The 27,345-nt window shown below is 39.7% G+C and overlaps 1 protein-coding gene across 6 annotated transcripts in view; it reads left to right on the plus strand.

Annotated features, from left to right (window-relative positions):
• The window catches only part of AAK1 (AP2 associated kinase 1), a 164,531-nt gene that overhangs the window by 74,786 nt on the left and 62,400 nt on the right, over positions 1-27,345 (plus strand). For all 6 annotated transcript variants that reach the window (XM_039239530.1, XM_039239532.1, XM_039239531.1 and 3 more), the window contains exons 3-5: positions 3,220-3,338; positions 18,274-18,382; positions 19,899-20,041. In XM_039239530.1, the coding sequence (XP_039095461.1) occupies positions 3,220-3,338; positions 18,274-18,382; positions 19,899-20,041 (371 nt within the window). The remainder of the gene's footprint in view (positions 1-3,219; positions 3,339-18,273; positions 18,383-19,898; positions 20,042-27,345) is intronic.

A 27,345-nucleotide genomic window follows, 5' to 3' on the forward strand; every position in this document is an offset into this window, starting at 1 on the left:
TGGCACAGGCTCTACTGAATATTAGCTTTTCTACCTCTGTCCAAACTATGCATAGCTCAGCTTTAGATTTTTGCATTTAATCAAGATCTTGGGATGCAGCCGAGTCTGAAATAAGCATCTCTATTGACAGTCTTAGAGTTGCCTTCTTCTGTAACAGCCTGAGCTCTGTTTAGGTGTGACAGAGAATCTTCGTACCCTGATCTGTCTGATGGACATGGGCTTGTGCCAGAGAAGTATCTCCAGTGATGCTCTCTGCCCTCTTCTTTCTAACTGAGTAATTTACATTTCCAGTTGGTCAATTACACATCGATAGTGACCAATATCTTTAAACTGACAAATCCTATCGGCCTTTGAATTTGATCTCAAGATCAAGGACCTCTGACTTAAATGCTTCTCACCTGCACATAAGCCCTTTTATGGGCATCGGCGCTAAACGGTGTGGTTCCATTGCCTAGCCTTTAGATCTGTGATGGTCATAGGCTTTGAGAATCTCAGCTGGTCCTTCTCAACCCACTCTGCTTGCCTGGATTGTGTGGTAGGCATCTGACCCACTTCTTGAGTGCAGGCCGGAAAGGTCATCTTGCTACCTGGGGGAGAAAACTGCACTGCTCCCATCTGCTGGCAGTTATCTCAGATCTCTGTATCATCAGCCTGCTGAAAGGGCTGCCCTGTCCTTTAGTGGTTCTGTGCGTTACAGAACTGTAGGAAATAGTCATTCCCAATTTGTGTTCTGCAGCCCTATCATATGTCTCCTTATTATCTAAATGGGGTGTGACACAGGTTTTCTCTAAGGTAAGTAAAGTGGGAAGAACATATTGTGGACAGCCAGCAGAGTGACAGCATTCCAGGTTCTACATAATTAGCTATGAGATTCCTAAGCCTCACTCCTTTCCTCTACTCATAAAGCACAATGCTTGGATTTAATGCTCTATAGGAGGATACTGGTACAAAGTCTGTAGTTCTGTGATTCTTTAAAAAAATCAAATACCTATAAAATGAATACTCACTCAAACTTTACAAAATAATTATGAATACACATAGAAAGTTTATAATTTATATTAACATTTCTAATTCTGATTAATAATAAGACACATCATGAATGTGGGGAAAAGAAGATTAAATACTACTGCATTAAATGTACATACTTACTACAAGAAAAATTCTGATATCCTAAGAATTAAAATGTAAAAAACGTGCATCTTAACATTGAGACTGTGTGTGTGTGTGTGTGTGTGTGTGTTACAATACCTCTGCTAGTCAATACGTGGAAAGGTTTTAAACAGATTTTTTTTTTAAATGTTTTATTTCTAGGAGAGAGAGAGAGAGACAGCGTGAGCAGGGGAGGGTCAGAGAGAGAGGGAGTCACAGACTGAAAAAGGCTCCAGGCTCAGAGCTGGCAGTCAGCACAGAGCCCGAAGCGGGGCACGAACCCACGAACCGCGAGATCATGACCTAAGCGAAAGTCGGACGCTTAACCAACTAAGCCATCCAGGCGCGCCTTAAACAGATTTTTAAAGTAAATTTCTAGAATTAAAATTGACAGTTGAACAGTGTAAGTAGACTTTAAAGAATTATAAGAAAATGGAAAACGTTACCGAGATACAAAGATTCAAGATGACAGTGGAAAAAAAGACTTCATGGCAAATTTTAGTGTTTATCTGAATACTGAAGAAGGACAGTGTGACAGGAGATACACAAACATGCAGTCTCTGGTAAATCATTATCAAAATGCACACTTGGAACATTTGAGTCCATTAACTTTTTTTCTGAACACAGAATTCTGTGTGTATTGTATGAAAACATACAATAGTACTTTATGATTAAGGTTCTCTTTGGTTACAAGGAGCAGAAAACCTACCCAAGCAGACTTCACAAGGAGTAAACTTTGTGAAGATACACCAGGAAATGCTATAGACATCAGCAGACAGTTGCTGCAGTGCCCCTGGGCCTCAGACGTTGTAGAAAGATTAAACAGGACTGAAGTCTCTGTCTTGGGCCTGAGGTCTCTAGAATCAATACTTTTTCTATCAATTTTGCATGTGGCTGCTAGCCTCAGCACTATGCCACAGCCTCAGCTCAATTTCCCTCAGTAGGGACTTCCCTGTGTGTTCGTCTTTATCCAATTAGTCATAACCTGTATGCAAATAATAGCCTAGCAAAAAAAAAAAAAAAAAAATTTTTTTTTCACAGAATAGTTCAAGCTAAATTATGATGGTATATGAGCAGGTAGATGGACTAAGTACCCAGCATAACTGCTGCTTATCTCAAAGCATTCAGCTTTGACAGCTTTGCTGCACCTTCTCTATCTATAACCCCTGTTAACAATGGCACTGAACACCTCATACAGGGTTTGGGGAATGAGATCGAAATAAGGGGTTCTAAGAATTTGTGGAACGCTCAAGTATAACCAATCCAGAGCATTTAAGAATTTCTCTTAGAGGTACATGACATTTTTTAATGAATTTTGGACTGTCATTAAGAGAAAGGTTACTGTGGACATTAAAACATCTGCCCAGTAACTGAGTTATATTTTCCTGGTGTCTGTTGTGTTGAGGAACCTTTCATACCTATATTTTGTGTCTTCTCAACAGCCCATAAAGTAGGAAAGGCAGGAAGAATCCTCAAGGTCGATTGTTAGATCTGAAGAGGGATGAGAAGGAAGGAAGAAAAACTTCTTGAAATTGACAACTGTTATTATAACAGTTATTAAAATAACTTCCAGGCCTCTCAGGTTAAGTGCTGGACTTTTTTTTTTTTTTTTTTTAATTTTTGGTTGAATCTAATCTCTTGGAGCCTCTGTTTTCTCTAGCTAGTAATTGTCTTCAAGGGAAAAATAATACCCAGCTACATACAATTGTACTAAGAATTAAATAAGAGCTCAAAGTGCTTAGGACAGTGATTAGAATGTAGTTCTTTTTTCTTTCATCTGTTTGTTCATCTGTTTGTTTGTAGGTACTTTGGAAGATAATTACTGTTCTTCGTTCTTCCTGATATAGGTGTTCAGGAACAATTTTTCTGACTCTTGCCACCTAAACCCATAGTAATATCTCTGAGTCCCTCGAATTTAAGAGTGCCTTCTAGCCCAGGCCAGCCCTAGGTCTAGCTGATGATAATGTCAGTACCATTAACAGTGACAGCAGGAAGCTACAGCCACCATGGTTATCTGACTGGCTTTTTGAACATCACTCAAAAGAGCTTGTGTATGTGTTTCCTTCACAGGTGGATTTGCTATCGTGTTTCTGGTGAGGACAAGCAATGGAATGAAATGTGCCTTGAAACGCATGTTTGTCAACAATGAGCATGATCTCCAGGTGTGCAAGAGAGAAATTCAGATAATGGTAAGACTGCCCCTCAGACTTGGAACTTCTTGTTTAATTGTGCCCTCTGATAAGAAAGGGTGAGGGAGGGGCGTGGGGGGGGAGGGGGCTTCTTCCCTTCCCTGAGATGGCACAGGAGCCTCACACAAGACGAGAATGAAGAGTCATGGGGTGTAGCATGCTTCTCCCATCTTGGTCACCCTTAGCTAGAGTGTTGAGGAGAAAGGAGCATATTGAGAGAACTGACCAGTTTTTTAGGTCAAGGAAAGAAGTTAGGGCACTGGGAAACGTTTCTTTCATAACTTCATTCCCAGAATTAAACATGGAGTTTAAACCAGAAACCCTAGTTCTCCAATGAGCCTCCTCTTCTAGTCTTGTCTTCTGTCAGTTCCCAACCTGGTTTTCATCCCTCTTGAGCTTTCAGCATTCCTTGAATGTATCCTTTGACACATTTATATTTTATACTTGTAATTCTTTCCTCCTGGAATGGTTTTCTCCTGTTTTGCACTAGAAACCTCTTACTCACACATACTCTATGATCCCATATATAAAAGTCCAAGAACAGGCAAAAGTGATCTATGGTAACAGAGATTAGAAAGTGGTAATCTGAGTGTGGGAAATTGACTTTCTAGAAAGGGGCATGTGGGAACTTTCTGGGTCATGGGTAGTGGTTACACAGGGCCATAAGAGTGTCAGAACTCAGCTGAACACCTTAAGATCTGTGCATTTTATTATATGTTAATTATACCTCACGTCTTAAAAACTTCATTTTCACAATTCATATTATGTTTAAAGAAGGTGCATTTCTGTTAGAGATATATGCTGAAATACTTATGGATGAAATAAGATGATGTCTTGAAGTCAATGAGTTGATATAGAAGAGAAACAAAATTGGCAAAGAGTTACTGATCCGAGTAGAGCACTGGGTATGTGGGAGTTAGTTTCTCACTTTCATTTCTGTTTGATATTATATATAAAACATTTAAATAGTCTTATTTCTTTTTGCTTCCACGGTACTTTTGTCTTTACCAAAATAAAATTTTACCAAAATAAAATTTTGTTTACATTGCTTATACATAATCTTATAAGTAATTTTGCCGTCAGAAAGTAACTTATTTTAAATCAGGAGCTTTACATTCCAGCAGACTGAGTGACATATATATAGTTAATTCTTGAATAACAGGAGGCTGGGGTGCTGACCCCTGAATTGTTGAAAATCTGCACATTACTTTTGATCACTGGAAACTTAACAACTAATAGCCTGCTGTTGACTGCAAGTCTTATGATAACATAAACAGTCAATTAACTCATAATTTGTATGTTATATGTATTATATACTGTATTCTTACAATAAAGTAAGCTAGAGAAAATAAAATGTTATTAAGGAAATCATAAGGACAATACATTTACACACTTTATTGTATTTAAAGGGGGGAAAAATCCATGTCTGAATTTACACAGTCTGAACACATGTTGTTCAAGTGTTAGCTGTGGATGAAATGAATGTATGAATAATGGTAATACCAGATGCATATATTTACCTAGAGGTGATGATTCCTTTATGCCCTGGATTTTAATGCTTTTATAAAGAGAAAGAGGTTCAAAAAATGGGTGAAGGTGGCATCGTAGGAATTCCACCGGGCTTTGCTTGTCCTGTCCATCCCTTCTGGGGTTACCCTTTAATGGCTGAGAAGAAACCATTTTGCTGATAGAGATAAGTGTTGCTGTCATCATTGCGAAGCAAAAAATCCCAAGGCCCAAGTTCGTACTCAGGGCCACATGGATCTGTCCACAAGACACCATTGTGCCCCCACCCTGCTGCCCCGTGACTCCAAACGACCAGCCTCAGTGCATCTCCCTGCAGCAGCCCTGGGTTTTCTGGCTGCTTCTCTTTGCCCCTCCTCCCCCTTGTCCCTGCCTTGCTAAACTCTCACATACTCCGTTTCCTGTCTTTGCTTCTGCTATTTCCTCTGCCTGGAGTGCCCTTCTCATTCATTTTCTAGTGTTATGAAAGTAATCCCATTCTTCAACTTTCTCCCACTCATTCAGAAACATGTTTGAGAGCTGGCTTTGTGCTAGGCAGGCATTGGAATAGAGGAACTAAGAAGACACAGACCCCTTACCAGCTCACAAATATGTGAGTTCAAAATCTGGCTCAGCTATATATTAGTTGTGAAAGAGTCTGTTTTGTCTTGTTTCTAGTTTATTTTTTTTTCAAAACTTAAATACTCAAATAGGTGAACTAAGCTTGTTACTATAAACTTCGAGCAATTCCTCTGCCATTTCAAGGTTCCAGAGGCAACCACTTTTTGTTGATTTATTTGATAATTTTCTGAATAACATGCTGATATTGCTAGTTCCTGATTTTTTCCCTCCCTTTTAAGTATTATATAGTATAGAAAGTAAATATTTAGCTCTTTCATCCCCTGTACACCCTTCTCCCCAAATACCTTGCAGTCCTTCTCATTTCCCGTTCTGCTACAACAGCAGTTAAGTTTTGGCAGTAGGTTAGTTACAGTAGTATGAGTTTTTACATGTAAGGAAACACTATTCTTGCAGAATCCTCTCTTGGACCAGGATTGCTATTCCTTTTCTGTATAACTCTGCTTTCACTAGAATTAATGATCTTTTCCAATTTTTTTTTGTCTGTCTTTGTGTAGTTTAGCAGTTTAACCCCAAACTCTCTCTGGGTTGTCAAAATCTTTTTTTTTTTTTTTTAATACTTTTAAATGCATTTATGTGCTCTGCGCATTTTATCTTCTTGAAGAAATCTGTCTTCTCACCCCATGAAATCTGGACTGGTTGCTCTCTAGGCCCGATTTACAGTCTTATCTTGGTATTTCTTAGTCATTCCCTTTGTCTCACTTTTTTGTTAGATTTCCTGACTCGTTTTTTGTTTTACTTCCTCATTTTGGTGGAGCTTATCCTGTGGTAGCTTCCTTATGCATAGTAGGTAAGTTTTTTGAGACCTTGCAGGTCTAGAAGGGTCTTTATTTTATGCTCACACATGTGAAATCTTGTTTTAAAAAAAATTCTGGCTTAGAAATCATTTCATTTAGATATTTCTTGAAAGCATTACTATACCATATTTTAGCTTTCATTGTTGTGCATATAGGAAGTCCTAAGTCATTCTAATCTTGGCCCTTTGGGTATGGGTCCTCTTTTTTTCTCCCTAGAAATGTATCATTTTCCCCTTTGTTTACAGTGTTCTGAAAATCTTGATGATATACCTTGCTGTGTACACTTATTATTTATTAATAAATGATGTTCCCATGTAATCTAGAGATTCCCATCCTTGCATTGTGAGAAATCTTAGTTTGTCTCATTTGGTGATTTCCTTTTCTGTCTTCCTTTTGCCTGAAATTGCTGTCATTTGGATGTTGGTTCTTCCTGAATTGATTTTCTAATTTTCTTTTATTCTCCCTTCTATTTTTCATTTCTTTGTATTCTTTTCTCCACCCTCTACATTCTGACAGGTTTCCTCAGCCTTACATTCCAACTACCCTGTTGAATATTTTATTTATCAGGCTTTAACATTTTTAAGGCCTTTGTGTTTTGTTTTGTTTTGTTTTGTATTTAATTTTGATAAAGCGCAATTTACCAGTTTTTCTTTTTGTGGAACATGTTTTTGGTGTCATTTCTAAGAACTCTGTCTACCCCTTGGTTCTGAAGAGTTTGTCCTATTTTTTTCCCTGAAAGTTTTATAGTTTTACATTTTACATTTAAGTCTGTGATTCATTTTGAGTCCATTTTTATGGAAGGTGAGAGACTTAGGTTGAGGTTTATTTTTTTTGCCTAACAGTCTCCATTTCCTCTAGCACACTTTTTGGAAAAGGCTGTCTTTGCTCCATTGAATATGTTTGTCAGAAATTGGTTGAGCATATTTGTGAGAGTCCATCTCCAGACCCTTCTTTATGATGTACAATTAATCTATATGTCTATCCCTCCTTTTTTTTTTTCTAAAATTGTTTTACTTATTCTGGTTATTTTGCCTTTTCATATAAATTTTAAAATAATCTCCATTTACAAAATATCTTGCAAGTATTTTGATAGGAATTCCATTAAACCTTTATATGAATTTGGGGAGAATTGACATCTTTTCTGTGTAGTTTTCCAATAAATGAACATGGTGCATCTCTCCACTTATTTTTATCTTTGATATTTTTTTCATCAGCATTAAGTAGTATTTGTACATGTTCTTAAATTTATACACAGGTTTTTGCTTTGTTTTGAGCGGTTATAAATGGTATTCGATTTTTCTTTTTGGTGTCCATGTGTCTATTACTAATATGTAGAAAACCAGCTGATTTTTCTGTGTTTGTGTTATATACTTAAACCTTGCTGAACTTGTTTACTACTTCTTGAATTTTTTTCTAGATTTCTTAGGATTTTCTGTATAGACTGTTGTGTCATCTGCAAAGAGAGGCAGTTTTATTTCTTCCTTTCTGATCTGTATCCTTTTAATTGCCTTTTCTAGCCTTAATTGCATTGGCTAGAATTTGCAGTACTATGGTGAGTAATAATGGTGAGTGGATATCCTTGCCTTCTTCTGAATCTTAGGTGGGAAGAAGACTTTCACCATTAAGTGTATGGTTAGCTATAGTTTAAAATTTTTTTCTTTATTATTATTTTTTTAACGTTTATTTATTTTGAGACAGCGTGAGTGGGGGAGAGCCATAGAGAGAGGGAAAATCCCAAGCAGGCTCCATGCTGCCAGCAGAGAGCCTGATGGGGGACTTGAACTCACAAAACTGTGAGATCACGACCTGAGCTGAAACCAAGAGTCAGACGCTTAACCAACTGAGCCACCCAGCCGTGTCTAAAATTTTTTCGTTAATGTTTATTTGGTTTGAGAGAGAGAACATGCATGCCTGGGGGAGGAGCAAAGAGAAAGGGAAGGAGAAAGCATCCCATGGAGGCTCTGAGCTGTCAGCACAGAGCCCAATGCAGGGATCAAACCCATGAATGATGAGATCATGACCTAAGCCGAAATCAAGAATCGTAGACTGAGCCAGATGAGCCACCCAGGTGCCCCTGTAGTTTTTAAAAATAGATTTAAAATAAATTCGAGGAAGTTTCCCTTTATTCCTATTTTTCTAAGAGTTTTTTTAAATATCATGAATGGTTGAAGTTTGTTAAATATTTTTTCTGCATCGATTGGTATGCTTTTGATTTTTCTTCTTTAGCTTTATTATAGTGCATTATATTGACTGATTTTCAAATATTGAACCAGCCTTACATCCCTGCAATAATCTCCACTTGGTCATGGTCTATAATTATTTTTATATATTTTTGAATTCTGTTTGTCAATATTTTGGTTAGGATTTTTACATATATTGTCATGAGGGATAATGGTGTGCAGTTCTTTTTTATTTTATTCAGCCTTTTCTGGTTTTGGTATTAGGGAAATTCTGGCTTTATAACATGAGTTAGGAAGTGTATGTACCCTCCTCTTCTGTTTTGTGGAAGAGAGATTTTGTAGAATTGGTGTTTGTTCTTCCTTAAGCATTTTATTGAATTCTCCAGTGAAACCATCTGGGCTTGGGGATTTCTTTTTTAGGAGTTATTAAGTTACAAATTCAGTTTCCTTAATAGTTATAGGGCTATTCACAAATGTCCATGAACAGATGAATGGATAAAGAAGATGTGGTATATATATGCAGTGGAATACTGCTCTGTGATGAAAAAGAGTGAAATCTTGCCATTTGCAACAATGTAGATGGAACTGAAAGGCACTATGCTAAGTGAAATAAGTCAGTCAGGGAAAGATATCATAAGTTTTCACTCATATGTGGAATTTGAGAAACTTAACAGAAGACCATAGGGGAAGGGAAGGAAAAATAAGGTACAAACAGAGGGAAACAAACCATAAGAGACTCTTAAATAAGAACAAACTGAGGGTTGGTGGGGGTGGGAAATAATGGGTGATAGGCATTAAGGAGGGCTGAGTGGTAGGATGAGTGGTGGGTGTTGTATGTAAGTGATGAGTCACAGGAATCTACTCCCGAAGCCAAGAGCACACTATATGTTAGCTAACTGGACAATAAATTATAAAAACAAACAAACATAAAACAAACAAAAAAATAGTTTTGGGGCTATTTAGATTATCCATTTTATATTGGGTAAGTTGTGATAGCTTATATTTTTAAGGAACTGGTCCATTTCATTTAAGTTAAGTCAAATTTATGTAAAGTTAGTTTTTAGTGATATTCTTGTGTTATCACAAGATAACACAATGTGATATCACATTGATGTGTGCCAGGTCTGTGGTGATATCCCCTGATTCATTCTTGTTACTGATAATTTCTATCCTATATTTCTTTTTTTCTTTGTTGGTATTACTAGAGGTTTGCCAATTGATGTTTTCAAAGAACCATTTGTTCTATTGATTTCTCAATTTTTTCATTTTTTACTTCATTGATTTTTGTTCTTATATTTATTATTTCTCTCTTCTTGCTTTGGGTTTAATTAATTAATTAATTAATTTAATGTTTATTTAGTTTTGAGAGAGAGAGGTGAGTCAGGGTGGGGCAGAAAGAGAGGGAAACACAGATCTGAAGCAGGCTCCAGGCTCTGAGCTGTCAGCACAGAGCCTGATGCTGGGCTCGAACTCAAGAACCACAAGATTATGACCTGAGCCGAAGTCGGATGCTTAACCAACTGAGCAACCCAGGCACCCTAGGTTTATTTTCTTCTTCTTTTTCTAGATACTTGAGGTGGGAGTTGACAAATTGACATATCATTATCACCTAGAGTCCATAGTTTATATTAAGGTTTACTCTTGGTATTGTACATTGAGTTCAGAATTGTATTCTGGGTTTTGACAAATATATAGCATGTATCTACCATTATAGTATCATATGGGACATTTCACTGCTCCAGACATCCCCTGTGCTCTGCCTATTTATCCTGCCAAATCTCCCAACCCCTAATAACCACTGATTTTTATTTTACTACCCTCTTACTTTTTGCGTTTTTCAGAACGTCATATAGTTGGACTCATTCAGTATGTAACCTTAACAGATTGGCTTCTTTCACCTAGTATGCATTTAGGGTTCTTCCATGTCTTTTCATGATTTGATAGCTCATTTCTTTGTAGAGCAGAATAATATTCCATTGTATGGATTTCACAGTTTATCCATTGGCCTATTGAAGAACATCTTGGTTGCTTCCAAGTTTTAGCAATTGTGAATAAAGCTGTTATAAACATCTGTGTGCACATTTTGTGTGGGTATAAATTTTCAACTCATTTGGATATATTTCATAGATTATCAACTAAGCAATTATTATTTCAGTTTTGAAGATCTTTTAATTTGTAAGCCAATATTTAAATTTTTATTTTATTTTAATTTTACTCTAACTTTTAAAAATATTTTTTATTGTGGTCAAAACCACACAACTTAAAATTTACCATCTTAACCATTTTTTTAAATGTTTATTTTGAGAGAGCAAGAGAACGAGCATGTGTGTGTGAGTCAGAGGGAGGAGCAGAGAGAGAGGAGAGAAAATCCTAAACTGGTTCAGCACTGATGCGAGGCTCAATCAAACGTATGATCTGAGCCAAAATCCAGAGTTGGACGCTTACCTGGCTGAGCCACTAGGTGCCAGGTGCCTATACACTTCCATTGTTAAGTGTATAGTATTAACATTTGGCACAGTGTTATGCAGCAGATCTGTAGAACTTATTTATCTCGTAAAACTGAAACTTTATGCCATTGAATAGCAATTCCTCATTTCTCCTCCCCACCAGCTCCTGACAACTACCATTCTAGTTTTATCTTTTATGAGCTTAGCTGTTTATATACTTCATGTAAGTGGACTCATACAGTTTGTCCTTCTGTGACTAGCTTATTTCACTTACTATAATATTCTCAAGGTTCATCCATATTGTAGAAATGATAAGATTTCTCTCTTTTTTAAGATTGAGCCACATCCCACTCTATGTATATGTCACATTTTCTTTAGCCATTTATCTATCGATGGATGTTTAGGTTGCTTCTACCCCTTGGTTATTGTGAATAATGTTGCAAGGAACACGGGTGTGCAACTATCTCTTCAAGGTCCTGTTTTTAATTCTTTTGGATTTATACCAAGAAATGGGATTGCTGGGTAATATGGTAATTCTGTGTTTAATTTTCTGTTTTCCATAGTGGCTATACCAATTTACATTCCTACCAACAGTGCACAAGGGTTCTAATATCTCCACATTCTTGCCAGCACTTGTTATTTTTTGTTTGTTTAATGATAGCATCCTAATAGGCATGAAATGGTCTCTCCTTGTGATTTGATTTGCATTTTCCTGATGCTTAGTGATGTTGAACATCTTTTCCTATATTTGTCAGCCATTTCTTTATATAACTTTTAAATATTTAATTTAATAAATTTGTTATATATTAGCTCTACATTGTATATGTTATATATACATTATACATATATTACATATGTATATATTATATATCTATTATACATGTACTTATATATATGTTTTTTGTATATTAATGTTATATATGTATATAGTGTGTTTCTGTGAAGATTGAAGTCTAGGCTCTGCACTTGGCTTTTGCTGGCACATCAGGGGTAGGGCCTGTAGTTTCTTCTGTGGTTTTTGGCTGGAGTAGTTAGTGGCTACAATTTTCTCTCTTACCAGGCTACCCCTTTCCTGGGTTTGCCTAGAGAGAACAAGCTTTTACTGGGTTGGTTTTTGGGTTTTTTTGGGGGGAGGGGTCTACTCCCCTTGTTTTTAGCTAGATGGCTTCTTCAGTTTCTAGTCTAGAATGTATGGGACGAAAAGATAACAGACAGCTCACCATCATCTCATTCCTTAGGTTCTAGTCAGTCTGCTTTCTGTCCACATTTCAGACCCTTCTTGTTATGCTTTTTAAAATATATACTAGTATCTAGAGTATTTAGTTGTTTTTAGAAGGAAGAATAGGCAAAAGCACATCTATTCCATTTTCCCAGAAATGGAAGTCTTCTGTTTATGCTTTAAAAAAAAAACCAAACTCATTACATCATTTAGTATGGCTTTGGAAGGAAACAGAGACAGAAGTATTCAACTTACTTAAAATTTTTTTCCCACCATTTTAATCAAAAGCCCTGCATGATGTCTTTAACCCTCCAGGCTCAGACTTCTGTGCGACAGAGCCCATACCCTAGCCCTTCTTCTCTCAGATGTTGTCAGAATTGTTAAAGGAATTGGAAGGGATAGTGTGCTCTGTAACATGCTAAAGCTTATGTGTTAGTGATCAAAGAAGCAGAGTCCTGTCTGCATTTACCCCAAAGTGAGGATGTGCATCCACATCCCACCCAAACTCAAGAATGATCAGTGGTTTTACTAGAGACACTTTATTTTGACAGATGCTGTGTACCATTACCAGAGTGTGGTATGAATCCTTGGGTACATCTGGGATGTGTGTCCTGGTGGAACCAAAGGGATTTTGATTTCTGATGAACAGTTGGAACTTGGGTTTTGGGCTTCAGATTCCTTTGCCTAATGGCAGGAAAAGATTAATTCTTCTCAGACTTAAAGGGATAAGATCTCTAGCTCAAGATGTATCAAGTGCTGTTCTGTGTTCACATCTCCTTGGCCCAGATGGGTTACATCTGCAGTGAGCTTGATAGTGAGGACACTGAGGTGCCACCAGTCATGTTTGAAGACTTGCTTTCAGCAGAAGAGATATCAGAAGATTTGAGGCAGGAAACTGTTTCCATATTCCTAAAAGGCAGGAAGGTGGAGTGTACACAGTAGGGACATTGATATAGATGGGGGACAAGAATCTGGAACATATTATTTAAAAAGATGCTTTGATGCTATTTTTTGTGTATGAAAAGGTGTGTGTGTGTGTACTTATATACATAATACATACTGTTTGTATTTGCCTGAGCAAAACACTGAAAGGATGGGAGGGAAGGAGAGAGAGAAAGAGGGAGGGTAAAAGGGAGGAAGGGAAAGAAACGGTGAGGGTTCCTTATTGGGGATGAGTATTGGAGTAGAAATTTCCTTCTATATATTATAATGTTAATATATTACTTATTTTTAAAATAAAATTTTAAGTTATTTTGTAGTCACTTGGATAAGTATGCAGGGATCCAAAGAGCCTACAGATTGGATTAAGAGCATGCCATGTCATATCAGCATCATGGTTTCTTTGGGAAGGTTTCTGGATAGGAAGCTCAGGATTGTGCACTAGGTCCAGGGTCTATAGATTGTATCATTTGGGTAAGAACACTCACCAGAGATCTGTGAGCAAGTTGGAGGGTCTAGGCTGGATGCCTATACTATACACAGTAATAGCTACTGTGTATAATGTTTTCTGACCAATGATTTTATATTAATCTGGAGAAAACTTTATAAGAAAAAAGCCCTGCGGCTTACCATTAGCTTTATGTTATTTTACATTTAACAAAGAACTTGATTAAAGAAATAGAAGACATACTTATCAATTATGTACCTAATACAAAGTTGAAAGATATAACAACTACACAGGGTAATAGAATCAGGATCTAAAATGATCCTTATGAATTGGAGCAATGGAGTGATTCTAATGAGATGAAATAACAAGGCAAGGTCAAACACTTCGATTTTTATTTTATTTTAACAACTTTACAAGCATACTTCTGGGAAGGCAGAGATTTAAAGCAGCATAAGTGGAAAAAGACTCAAGTATTGTAGTGGTCAGTTAACTCAATATGAATATGTAGTGTAATGTGGCTGCTAAAAGAAAAAAAAATACCATTTTTTAGCTACACTAATAAACTTAATAGTAGGTGGTAGTGCTGGTCTACTCTGCAGGAGTCAGACCACACCTGGAGTATTCCATTCATTTTCCTGTCTATATCCTTGTAAAAAAGATATAGACAAAGCAAAACATGTATGTGGGAGTACCCAAAATGGTGATGCAACTAAAAAAACATGTCAATGGAAATGGGTATATTTAAGCTACTTTGGCTACATCTTATTCCATTTTGTACTTATACCACATTTTGTTTATCTTGATGGGCATTTGGGTTGTTTCCACTTCTTGGTATTATGCTACTAAGGACATTTGTGTACAAATTTTTGTGTGAATGTGATGTCATGGCCCTTGGGTATACACACAGAAGTAAAATTGCTGGGTCAAGTGGTAACTCTCCATTTTGAGAAAATACCAAACCATTTTCCTTCCCCAGAAGCTGCACTATTTTATATTCTACCAGCAATGTATGAAGATTCCATTCTTTCATTCTCCACATCTTTGGCAACATTTTTGTTTCTGTTTTTAATTATAGCCATCCTCATGGTTGTGGAATGATACCTCGTTACGGTTTTGATTGGCATTTTCCAAGTGGTTAATGGCATTGAGCATCTTTTCATGTGCTTATCAGCCATTTGTATATGCTCTTTGGAGAAATGTCCATTCACTTCCTTTACCAATTTTTACATTGTGTTGTCTTTTTCTTGTTGAGTTTTAAGTGTTCTTTACATAGCCTGGATACTGGCTTCTTACCGTGTGTATGATTTGCACGTATTTTTTTCCCATTCTTTTCATCTTTATAAAGTTTGTTTATTTATTTTGAGAGAGAGTATGAGTAAGTCAGGGAGGGGCAGAGAGAGAGGGAGAACAAGAATCTGTCAGCACAGAGCCTGACACAGGGCTCAACTCTGCAAACCACGAGATCATGACTTGAGTCAAAATCAAGAGTCAGACACTTAACCAACTGAGCCTCCCAGGCACTCCCTATATGTTAATTTAAAAATAAAGTTTAAAATGACAACTCAAGGGGTGTCTGGGTGGCTCAGTTGGTCAAGTGTTCTGCTTCAGCTCAGATCATGATCTCATAGTTTAGGAGTTCGAGCCCTCCGTTGGGCTCTGTGCTGACAGCTCAGAGCCTGGCACCTGTTTCAGATTCTGTGTCTTCCTGTCTTTCTGCCCCTCCCTGGCCCATTCTTTGTCCCTCTCTCTCAAAAAACAATAAATAAATACATACATACATACATACATAAATAAATAAATAAAATTATTAAAATGACAAATCAAACTCCTTAGACTTATCACTGATTAAATTGTGAAATATAAACTGATCTGATCTATAATTTAACTGAACATTTCTGACTCCCCTGAAAATCAGGTTTTGACTTAGATTCATCATATAGACTTTTACCTCAACATCTCAAATAATAATTGTAGCCAAGGGCATCAAGGCATCTTCCCTATATCCTGTCTTTAACTGAGTCCTTGAGCTCCAATACCATGTGGGTTTCATCCCATTCCTCTATGTTCATTTCTGTTCTCCAAGCCTGGGACCGGGCTTTTAATGAAAGCCAGGGAGTCTTGGGCCTCCAATGGCCTATTAATATGGAGAACTGAGCATTGTGCCCTCTGCGGTAAGATTTTCTCTTGACCTTTTCTGCATTTCACATCCATTCAAATTGATCTTCTCTATCAGTTACAGACTAGTGAGGTTTTACTGTAAAATCTGAGAGGCTGCTGTATCATCATGTCATTAAAAGTGAGTTCCATGGTCTCCCTCCAAAGAGGAGATCTTTTCTGCTTGGACATATCTCGGGAACTCTGCAGAAGACAAATGAACAGGAATCTGGGCTTGAACTGATCAGCAGACAGCTTGGCAGCTGTTCTAGGATGCCATCTGCAGATGTTAATTTTCCAGTTTGGGTCCTCTAATAGCTCTTGACCTCCTCTTGGCTCTACCAAATGCTTTTTTTCCTTCCTGAGTTTTTCCGTCCTCTTGGTGTGAGACAGATCAGAAGTAACATTGCTGATTCTTTTTCAAACAGTTAAATGTAGATGAATTACTAATGTGGAAACATTAGTTTTTCATTCCTCCTGTGAGCATTTGGAGAACATGATCTTCTGCTCTATTTTGGCTTCAAGAACTTCTCTCTGGTTCTTCCTACTTCCTGGACTGTGTAAATGAAATCAAGTTTTTGAAGAGTTGGTGTTGAGACTGAAAAGCAGCAGGAAGAACAGGCCTTGTGACATGAACCCTGCAGTCATTTTCTATTGTGGAGAAACTTGAAGTCAAGAGACTGCTTTTCTGCTTCATCATTGCCCTTGTCTCTTATCCAAAGTAGTTGCTCTAAGCCTTTTATTTCTCTCATCACAATAGATTGGAACTCACTGAAATTCCATTTTCTCCAGCTGTATGTTCTGGAGAGCATATCCATCCTTGATTCCTTCCTGTTCTTCTAAGACCAGTCCCTTTAACACTGCTCTCAGTCTCCGCCCCTTCCTGCACTTATCCTTTGTCCTCTCCTGTATGCTAAAGGTTTCTGCTCCTGGATGCTTCCACTGTCCCATGCTCACTTCCCCCCTGTCCTAAGAATTCCTTCTCTCCATGCTCTTCCTCTGAAGCACGAAGTGTTCCAGAAGACTAATCTGTAGTCGCCAGCTCTGTGTGCTCAACTCTTTGCAAGTCCATTTCTGCTCTCCCCACCACCCCCATCCCATCCTTTCTCTGAAAGTGTTCTTGCATAGGGCTCCAGTGACTTCCCACTGTTAGTTCCAGTGGTCACATTTCTGTGTTTGTCTACCTTTCTGAGGCAACAGTCATTCTTACTCCTTCACTCAGTGGAAAGTTCTAATGAGTTTTAACTTTGATGCTCAGAGTTCAGGTATATTCATTTGATACTAGGAGATTTCTTCTTGTCTTGGTATATAATTTCAGATTAAAAGAGACTATCACTCTAAGCAACCAAATCTCTGGCTAATGTGGTGGTAGTTACTGTTTTTATGGTCTAAAGTGCCATGTTTGTATGGTGACTCATAGAACCACTTCTTTTTCCACTCCCCTCCTTCTGAATTTTTTAAAACAAAGTAAAACAATTTATTAAAACTAGTTTTTAAAAATTTTACCTTGTATTTGTACCAGTCCTTTTCTTTCCCCAGCCTGTGCACTTTTTCTTTCCCCATCTTAGTTCTTGATGACATTGGATTTTAAACGTCATCATTAAAGATTTGCCTCTGTGGATGTTAAAATAACTATATCAAGGTGTGAGACAACTTCTAATGCCTGAATGGGGCCTCACGCATAGGAAGTGCTCAGTAAACATTTGATGACTAAGTGAATCCCACAAGCAGCCCTGAGAGACCATATGCAATTCCAGCAGGAGAGCTGGAAACATGACCATCTTATAGTCCATTTGGTTGGTTTGAATGGCTTCATTATGAGCAAAATGTTTAGGTCTGGATGCCATTGTAGTCTGTTCAAAACTTTCTAAAGCACTTATTCTTCTCACAGATTTCCTAAAGGGGGAAAAAAGTACAAACAATTTAAAAGTCATGTTAAATTCACTTGTATACCTACAACCAGGAAAAAAAACCCCACCAGTTTCATTTTTCTGACTTAATTACACACTTAAGTAATTCATACTGTCGGACTCAGCTTAGATTCTCTGCAATACTTCTGGAGATGGGCATCTTTGCTGGTTTATGTGGAGCAGTGATGGAGTGAGCAAGTAAGAGCCCGTGTGCATCTGGTTCTAGAACATCGTTCAAGAGAGTGCTGTGGCTTAGGATTGTAGAATCATTACTAAAGATCTGGCCATGAATCTCAGAGACCACAGGAAACCTGCTCTTGACCCTCTTCTTTAGTCCTACCTCTCATTGCGGTTATGGTCATCTCTTTGTATTTATTTATTTTTATTTTTTTAAGCTTATTTATTTTAAGGGGGGGAGAGAGAGAGAGTACAGGGGAAAGGCAGAAAGAGAGAGAGAGGGGGAGAGAGAATCCCAAGCAGGCTCCACACTGTCAGCACAGAACCCGATGTGGGGCTTGAACTCACAAACCATGAAATCATGACCTGAGCCCAAACAAAGAGCCGGATGCTGAACCAACTGAGCCACCCAGGCACACCCTCTTTGTATTTAAATGATCTGTGCTAATGGAACTGACTGGCTCATTGTGTCTCAATTGGTGTCTGTAACCAGTTACTATATTTCTCCACCCTTCTTTACAGAGAGACCTGTCGGGGCACAAGAACATTGTGGGTTACATTGACTCCAGTATCAACAGTGTGAGCAGTGGTGATGTATGGGAAGTGCTCATTCTGATGGACTTCTGTAGGGGTGAGTATATGGCCCATACCTTAAGCTCCCAGGGCTCTGGAACTTTGATTGTCAAGGGCATGGAGGTCATTTTAGTTAATGTGCACTGTGCCCTAATGTATGTTGTTGTGGTTTTAAAGATGTGGAAACTGTGAGGCTAATAGATACAGAGCATGCTCTCACGTCTTGGTTATTCTTAGGGTGGCAAACAATTTGAGTGGTGGATAATACAAAACTCCCTTTTTGTTAGATTTAGGAAGGTTTGGTCCTTGTATATGAATGAGAATGTATGAGGGGGAGAATGAATGTGTTATTTGTGATGCTTTAAGACAGCGATGAAGGCACATAATAAAGACCCAACTCCAGATGGACTAAAGAAACGATTCAGCCTCTCAACTCCCTCCCTCCCTCCCGTGTTCTCTTCTCCACCCACACCACCTTGTGTTGGGGAGGGGAGGTGGTGGGAAGTAATCCTTGTCATCTAAAGGAAGTGACCTTTCCTCTCCTTGCCTGCAAGCTGTAATTGCCAGTAAGGCTCCATTCAAACGATGCTGCTGTTAACAGTAGAGTTAAGTAGTTGAAAGCTTGGAGTTTCAAGCCACATTTATCTCAGGAAATCTGGACTGTAGCATGAATTGATTCAGATTTGACTGCATTTCATATAACCAGTCTGGAGGTTTGACTTTTCTTTTGGCATAAGCAGCTGCCACTTACCGGCTTGGGTCACTGTCTCACTGTTTGGTACCCTGTTTTATAATCATCCTTACTTCCACTGACATTTTCCTTGCCTTTAAAGATACTGTTCATAAGTTAAATATGTTGTTAACCCTCGGAATGTGATGTTGACCAATAATTTCAGCCTGTCCTGTAAGAACTCTTTGAGTTTATAAAATACTACCAGATTTGAACTTGACCATTTGTTTCCTCCTGTCCATTCCCTTTTGGGTGGTAAAATGTTCAGAGACGTGGCAGTAGGAGCGTCCAGGCATCTGGATAATTTTGTAAGTGAGGTCATCAGTTTTACTGTCCTGGAGATTAAATGTTGGGGTAGCATTTCTACATTCTTGGCAGCAAGTAGCTTAGTGAAGCCAGAGAGACCAAGCCATTTCTAAAGCACAGACTCTAAAGCTGTCTTCTTCCTGCTCTTGGAGTCTGTTGTGTAGTCTGATTCTTACTAAAAGATATGACAGGTTGAACCTGGGGCCTCGTCTCATACAAACGGGAACAGTAGACCAAATTGTCCATAGAGGGGCCAAATTGTCACTTATACTAATCTTGAAGATGTCATGAAGGCAGCTCACGTCTGGAGTGCTTTATAAAATAAACCATTTTTGATGCATTAGAAGAAGCACTGGATCGTAAGAAGACAAATCTGGGCCTGGGAACCAAGATACTTGGGTTTCAGTCCTGGCTCAGCCAGTGATCAGCTCTGTTACCTTGGGCCGGGTTGCTTCTCTGTGGACAGCCATTCATTGTCGTGGGTGAGTGGTGAGTCTGAGTGTTTCTAACCTCTCCCTTGCTCTGTGTCCCCTCACAGGAGGCCAGGTGGTCAACTTGATGAATCAGCGCCTACAGACAGGTTTTACTGAGAATGAAGTGCTCCAGATATTTTGCGACACCTGCGAAGCCGTTGCCCGTCTGCACCAGTGCAAAACTCCTATTATCCACCGTGACCTGAAGGTAACAGGCCGCACTGGTTCATGAAGTGTGTTCTTACAGGGTATTTTCCATCTGCCCTGGGGACGGGAGAGATGCTTGGGGCTTGTGAGAGAAGCTTAAGGCATGGAAACCTTACATTTCGTACATTCTGCGTGGGGAGGGGAGGAGGGGAATACAAATTAAAATAAAGAAAGTACAATACAAGTATCAAAAAAAAAGTACCTTTTATTACTTAGGTAGCCTTTAGAAATTCTTTATCATCATCAAATGCCTGAATACATGTTGTTTTTGTTTTTCCTGATAGAATCCCCATTTTACTTTTCCAGGGTTATAGAAAATAATATGCTCATTTAAATGGTTTGTGGACACTGATGTTTGGTTTCACAAGTCTATCTCATATTTTGCAAAATTAAGGGATTATTTTAAAACTTTGTTGTATTAATTACCGTCTCCTTGTACCAGGCCTTTCATATTCTAGTCATTGACAATGTTTGTTGAATGGCATTGGCATCCAGTTAGGAATCACCAATTTGTGCCATGTACCCTACTAGACACTTTATGCACACTGTCTCTTTGGAGGAATATGTTCTTCTTTACATTTTCTAGTCAAGGAAACTCTAGTTATGTGACTTGACTAAGGTCACACAACCAGGAAGGAGCAGAACCAGAATGAATGTGAAGCCAGCTCTTCCAATTCTAAATTATTACAATTTCTTTTCATTATACCTGTGTTTTGAGAAACATGCTTCCTGGCTAATAACCTACCTCAGCAGCCCCTGGTGTACCTGTTAAATGCAGGCTACTGGATTCTGCACTGAGTCTCTTGGGCTGTAATTTTTATGGCGGTGTCAGGGAAGCCCAGGAATTCATAGCTTAATAATCACCCTGGGTGGGTTTTGTGTGTTTTAAAGTTTGAGGAACACAGCCGCATACCAGCATTTCTGTTTTGAGGGATTTTTTTCTTTTTAGCTTTTTAAAAAATGGAGATATCATCCATATACCATAAAATTCACCCTTTCAAAGTGTACAATTCAGTGGTTTTTACTGTATTTACAAGGCTGTGCAACCATCAAATTATCTAATTCCAGAACATTTCGTCTCCCCAAAGGAAACCGTGTGTATCCGTCAGCAGTCACTCTTCATTCACACCTCATCTCACCCCCAGGCAACCACAAATCTGCTTTCTGCTGCCTGTTCTGTACATTTCATATAAACGGCTTATATGATAAGAGGCCTCTTGTGTGTGACTTCTTTCACCTAACATAGTGTTGTCAAGGTTTATTGGTGTTGGCAGCGTGTGGCACTACTTCATTTCTTCTCATGGCATGGTATTCACAGTGTGGGTAGACCACATTTTGTTTATCTAGTCATCAATTGATGGACATTTGAGTTGTTTTTACTTTGGATATTCTGAACAAGACTATGAACATCTGTGTACTAGTTTTAAGTGGGTACATATTTTCAGTTCTCTTGAGCATATACCGAGGGGTGGAATTGTTGGGTCATGTGGTTAACTACGGTTGACTTCCTGAGGAACTGCCAGACTGTTTTATAGAGTGGCTGAGCCATTTACATCCCACCGGCAGTATATGAGGGTGCTGTTTTCTCCACATCCTCACCAACCCTTATTGTCTTTTTTTATTTTAGCCATCCCAGTTGGTGTAAAGTGGTACATACCTCCTGGCATTTCTGTACTAAAGCAGTGAGCTCAAGGGAAGATAGGTACATAACTTCAAAAGCCTTAGAAAGCCTTCTCCAGTATCCCTCTACCCACAGTCAGCCCTTTTTCTGAGTAGAAGAGGAAGGATACATTTCAGTATATAATATGAGCCTAGCATGGTACAAGTACATAATTCTGTGGAGGTGGTACGATAACATGGTGTAATGTGGTTCCTACTCCCAAGATGCCTAAGTATTGGTGACAGGATATAAATGAAACAAATCACGTGTTTAGACCTGAAGCAGTGACTGGTGAAATACAGAACTTTGTAGAACAAAGAGATGAACAGCAGAATTATCAAGCTGCTTAATGTATGAGCAGATAGTAGGACCAGGTAATGGAAGTTGGGATCTTCTGGAAAAGTGGGATTTTACAGGCCTGGAGGATTTAAGTGGTCACAAAGAGGGCAAAGGACATGTCAGACAGAGACCAGAGCCCGAGGGCTACCTAGAGGAGACAAGGAGGCCTTAGAGCATGCGTGTCCATCTCCAGGCACACCTGTGACACAGTAAGTACCTGACAGGGCGTGAAGGTGAGGGCAAAGGAAGGAGGCAGAGAGGGCCGCTGAGTACCCTTGTAGGGAGTGCTGATCCCATGTTCTGCTTTTATTTTAACTGGATTAAATGAGGCCTCAATGATGAATCATTTCATACCTGTAAATAAGACCTACCTAATTGACACATTCCTGGCATCTCAGTGCTGCTGTGAGGCAGTTGGTGAGTGTACTTCAGGATCCTGAAGTACAGAGTTCAGGGTCTACCTGGGGACAGGGAGTAGGACAGGAGTGGGAGCCCCAGACTCTTTCTTCGCTGCCCTGAACGGTCCATGAGATATTTTAGCAGAGGAACATGGAGCAAAGTGGAATTGGAGGAGAGGCTGCTATGCTGGTTCCCATCTTGTCCTCAGCCCTGTAGCCCTTGACCCTCCTCCTGAGAGTCAGCAGAGGGCTGGCAACACACTGTTGGGCTCTGTAGTTGTGTTTTAGTCCATAGTGAAGTCCATCAGGCATGCTGCTGGGTTACCAAGAGCGGTTCAGAAGACTTTATTTCCATTTCTCCTCTACCTTGGAAATAGGGAATGTAAATAGGGGCCCCTGGGAGAAGGCCCCAGTTGTGATTATTCCAGAAAAGTCCTGTGGCTTTTGATTGTAGTTATTGACTCCTGGTTGTTTTGATTGAAGGTTTCCCAAACTCCTCATATCTTACACTCTGTGCCATATAGATGCTTTTGTTAGCAAATTAGATTTTATTGATTTCTACTAATATGTGCCTGTTGGGCAGTCCATTTGTCTGCTGCACTGCCAGCCTCCTAAGGCCTGAGTGAAAAGTCCCTGTGTACCTCTTGTTTGCCATCACATAGTCTTGGACACTCTGAGCTCCACGTCTGGCCACTACATTCGTAGCAGTAGCCAGAGCCAAGGAGTTCTTTATTCTCCTGTTGGCCAGAGGAAGTGCCGGTTGCTGATCTTTAGCTGCTTCTTGAAGCAGATTTACATTTGGTATTCAAGATGGAGGCACCATCTTGAATAGACGTCAGTAAGACATTTTGGGGCACCTGGGTGGCTCAGTTGGTTAAGCGTCTGACTTCAGCTCAGGTCATGATCTCACAGTTCATGAGTTCGAGCCCCACGTCGGGCTCTGTGCTGGAGGCTCAGAGCCTGGAGCCTGCTTCGGATTGTGCCTCTCTCTCTGTCCCTCCCCTGCTCACACTCTGTCTGTCTGTCTCCCTCTCTCTCAAAAATAAACATTAAAAAAAAATTTTTTTTTTAAAGTCAGTAAGACATGAAAAAGAGCACAGGCCAGGCCAGCTGTGGATCCCCTTGCTGAGCCAGTGCTGCCCTTGGTCTGTTTGTTCACCCACAGAACCCAGGAAGAGCCCCCCTTTCTCTGCCTACCACGTGTGTGGTCTTTCTTTCAAATTACGTGTAGGAAATAACCTGAAAGCAGTCCCTATCCTGAAGCAGCTTGTGTTCTAAAAATAACCATTACAGAAGTTCTGTTCTTCATTGGAGGTCTTTCTTCAAATATAATATTTTAACATTTTAATCATTTCCCTGTTTTTGTTTTAATTTTTATCTCTCTAAGGAAAGAAAGAGATTATTGCAGATCATGGGGTCATAGAGTTGGGAAGGTCACCGAAGCCAGCCCTCTCCTGTTACCAGTGAGGAAGCCTCAGCCCAGAAAAGCTGTGACCTGCACAGCTAACTCTGTGGTCAAATTAGAACAAAGGCCAAGGGTTTCTCCTCCCATTTTGGTTTTTGTTTATTTGGTTTTGCTGTTATACCATGCTGTTTATCCAGGCACCTAAGAAAGGGTTAAGATTTTAAAAGTGCATTCAGATTAAGGAAGTCATGAATGTCTCCTCTTTTGTCAGAAAAGAGATTTTGATTTCATGAAGTACAATAGGATGAAGATTCTTGTCCCATTTTTAGACTCACAGGTTTGAAAACCTACGTTTATCTAATCCTCCAAAATTTCTAGTGATTGAAATGCCTAAATGCCATATCTGTTTGGAATAATGTCAAGATGAAGGGTCAGTAGGAGGTGGCTTTCTAGACATTTTAGCTACAGCTGTAAGCAGAGCTTGGGAGTGACAGCTTTAATAACCCTCTTAAGCCAATGGGTTGGGAAATAAAGTCAGCAGCATTAAACCCTCAAGAGCTGGAAGACTGTAGGATTGTAAGCAGTGGTCACCAGCATAAGGCTTACATCCTAAGGGACTTTGCCAAAAGCAGATCACTAGGAAAGTTCTCTGGAGCTTCCAGAAGATGATATGTGAATGTCCAGTTACTTCTCTCCCTTCCGTGGCCACCTTAATCCCTCTGGGCCCTGCTCTAGACCTGGCCGTAGTCGCTTCCCCTTTAAACAATTGCATTTGCCCTCGTTTTCTCTCTTCTCCTCTCTCACCATGTCAACCTTCCTAAAACACCTCTTTTCATCTGCTGAGTGTCTCCTTAGCAGCCTTCCTCAGTCTGCACCATCAGCTGCTCTGGTCCCCTCGCTTTCTCCCTTCACGGTCGCCAGTGTGAACTGCCCTTGTTCCTTAATGGCATAATGCACATCGGTGCAGTGGTGAGCGTGTAGCTTCAGCACTCAGGCAGCCCCATCCTGCCCTGCCAGCCTAGTGACCTCAGGCATGTGAAGTAACTGGACTCCATTTTCTCATCTCTTATGTGGAGACAATAAGGCTTTGTAAGAATTTCCTGAAACCCTATAGGTAAAGGTGCAGGGTGCAGCATCTGGCTCATAGTGAGTGCTGTTGCTGATACTATTGTGATGGTCGTCATCCCTGCCTCTGCCTTTGCTTCTATTACGAGTTTCACTTACCTAAGTTCTTCACTTCCCCAAGGTCCAGCAGTAGCCGGCCTCCACATTCACAAGGGCACTAGCCCTTAGTATGTCCAGTCCCATGTCCTCAGTTTCCTTTGTAGCACCAGTGCCCAGGACAAGGCGGCCTGCTTCTGTGCCTCAGATGCCTCGAGCCTGCTCCTGCCCTCTAGGAGTGCCCCTCCCCCAGGGGGTCCATGGCTGCTCCCTTCATTCAGGTCTCTGCTCACCTCATGACAGTGACCTTTCCAACTGTACTATTTGCAATAGCATCCCTCTTCCTCTTACATATATTTAACCTGTTGGGTGTTTTTTTTCTTTTTCTTTTTTCTTTTTGTTTTATAACAGTTATCACCACCTGGCAATTATACTTACTTTCTTATTCTCTTCCTCTGGACTCTAAGCAACATGAGCAGCTGAACCTGGATTTGTTCATAACCTTATCCCCTAGAACCTGCTTGGCATATAGTAGTTCAAATGTGTGTGTCTTTCTCTGAAATGAGTGGTAATAACTTCTTAAGTTCATATAGGGAGAGTTCTAGTTTGCTTTCACGTACACTCTCTTACTTGCTTTATAACAACCACGATAGAAATATTATTAGCTTTACTTTGCAGATGAGAAACAAGCCCAAAGAGGTTTAAAGGTTTGTGCAAGGTCAGACATCTAAATAGTCCCTGAGATCTTCTGACCCCCAAGTCTAATGTGGTTGCCGCGTGCTAGGCTCTGTGTTGTGTGTTGTTGATGGCAGTGCTGGTGGTGACGAAGGGCAGCGGCCAGCTTGATCTTGGAGGTTTCCACAGGTGTTCCAAGTCACGGGGACAGACTGAGAAGGCGCAGAGGGTGTGGCAGCTGCTGAGGTGGCTGCTGCCAAGCAGTCTCACAATCCTCCCAGCAAACCTGCAGAGTGGCCAAGAGCAAGGCTTATGGTTCTTACGCATTAGCATTTCTTTGATATTGATAAGGCTTTCCCCTACATTGCTATTTCTGGCTTTAGGTCCACTTTTGTACACACCCTTACCTTTTAACTGCTTTTTCTGCAGATACCATTTTGTACAATGTTATCTTTATGGGAAGTTTGATAACGGCACAACTGCCGAGTTCTGCCACTCTGGAGCTAACCAGAAATACAAACCGAGTTCATTAGGTGAGGGGGATAAAAACAAAACAAAAACCCTTCTGTGCCTCATCATTATTCTGTCTTTTGTCTACTCGATTTTCCTCCCTCCCCCAATCCAGTAATTTTGGTCCTTGGAACTACTTTGTTTGTATTTTGATGTGAGTTAACCTCACAGTTTTTTAGATTGTACATTCTAGCATTAGAATGGAAACTAATTTGGGAAGGGACTGCACACATATAATGGGAGACGCGTGGCTTTGCATGAGACCAGGAAGCAAGGTTGCTGCTAATGGATAGTGAATAGGGATGGAAGGGTATCTGGTGTATGTAAAATACTGGACTGGGTATTGCGGGAGACACACAGGCATAGTGTAATTATAGACCAGAGGTTGGCAAACTTTTCTGCAAAGGACCAGATAGTAAATATTTTAGGCTTGTCAGCCATGTAGTCTCTGTCGCAACTACTTACCTTTGCCATTGGAGATCAAAAGCAGCCATAGACTAGAGGATAAGTAACCAATGGGCATGGCTCCATTTGTCCCAAAGGTCTCACTTCGGGACCCCCTCTTACAGGCAGTAAGTTCTGCAGATTTTGTAGGGTGGCCATGGAAGCTTTTACTGAGGATCTATGACCTGTGCAAAGCCTTGAAGAATGGCTACAATTTGACAAGTGGAGAATGAGCAATTGAGTAAAAGGATAAACCAGGCGATACAGGGAATGATTACGAGACATTGAGCAAAGCAGCATAGCTAGTGATTAGACACCTGGTTCCTTATTGACTAGATTCTTATTATGGGACATTTGTGAACACAAAGGACCAAGGCAGCCCTGTCCTTAAGCTTGTATCCAGTACACTGGGCAAGTGTAGTCACCACACCCACCATAGTTGGAGGATACTATGGGTGGGGACCTTGAGTGGTTCATTTGCTTCCTACCCTGGCAGAAAGGTAATTACCTGTCTTTCTCTAGAGGTAAATTTTCTGGTTTACTTCCCAGCTTCATCACTGTGAGCCTCACTCTCCACATCTGTAAAACAGGGGTATTATTATATTATTATGAGGATAAATCATGTAACTGAGTAAAATAGTACTCACAATAGTAAAAGCTCAGAAATTGGTAGCTGTTCTGTTTATAACCTCTAAGGTAGATTTGAAATATTA

This window comes from Hyaena hyaena, unplaced genomic scaffold (assembly GCF_003009895.1).
Source record: "Hyaena hyaena isolate Hyena2069 unplaced genomic scaffold, ASM300989v1 scaffold_158, whole genome shotgun sequence".
Lineage (NCBI taxonomy): Eukaryota > Metazoa > Chordata > Mammalia > Carnivora > Hyaenidae > Hyaena > Hyaena hyaena.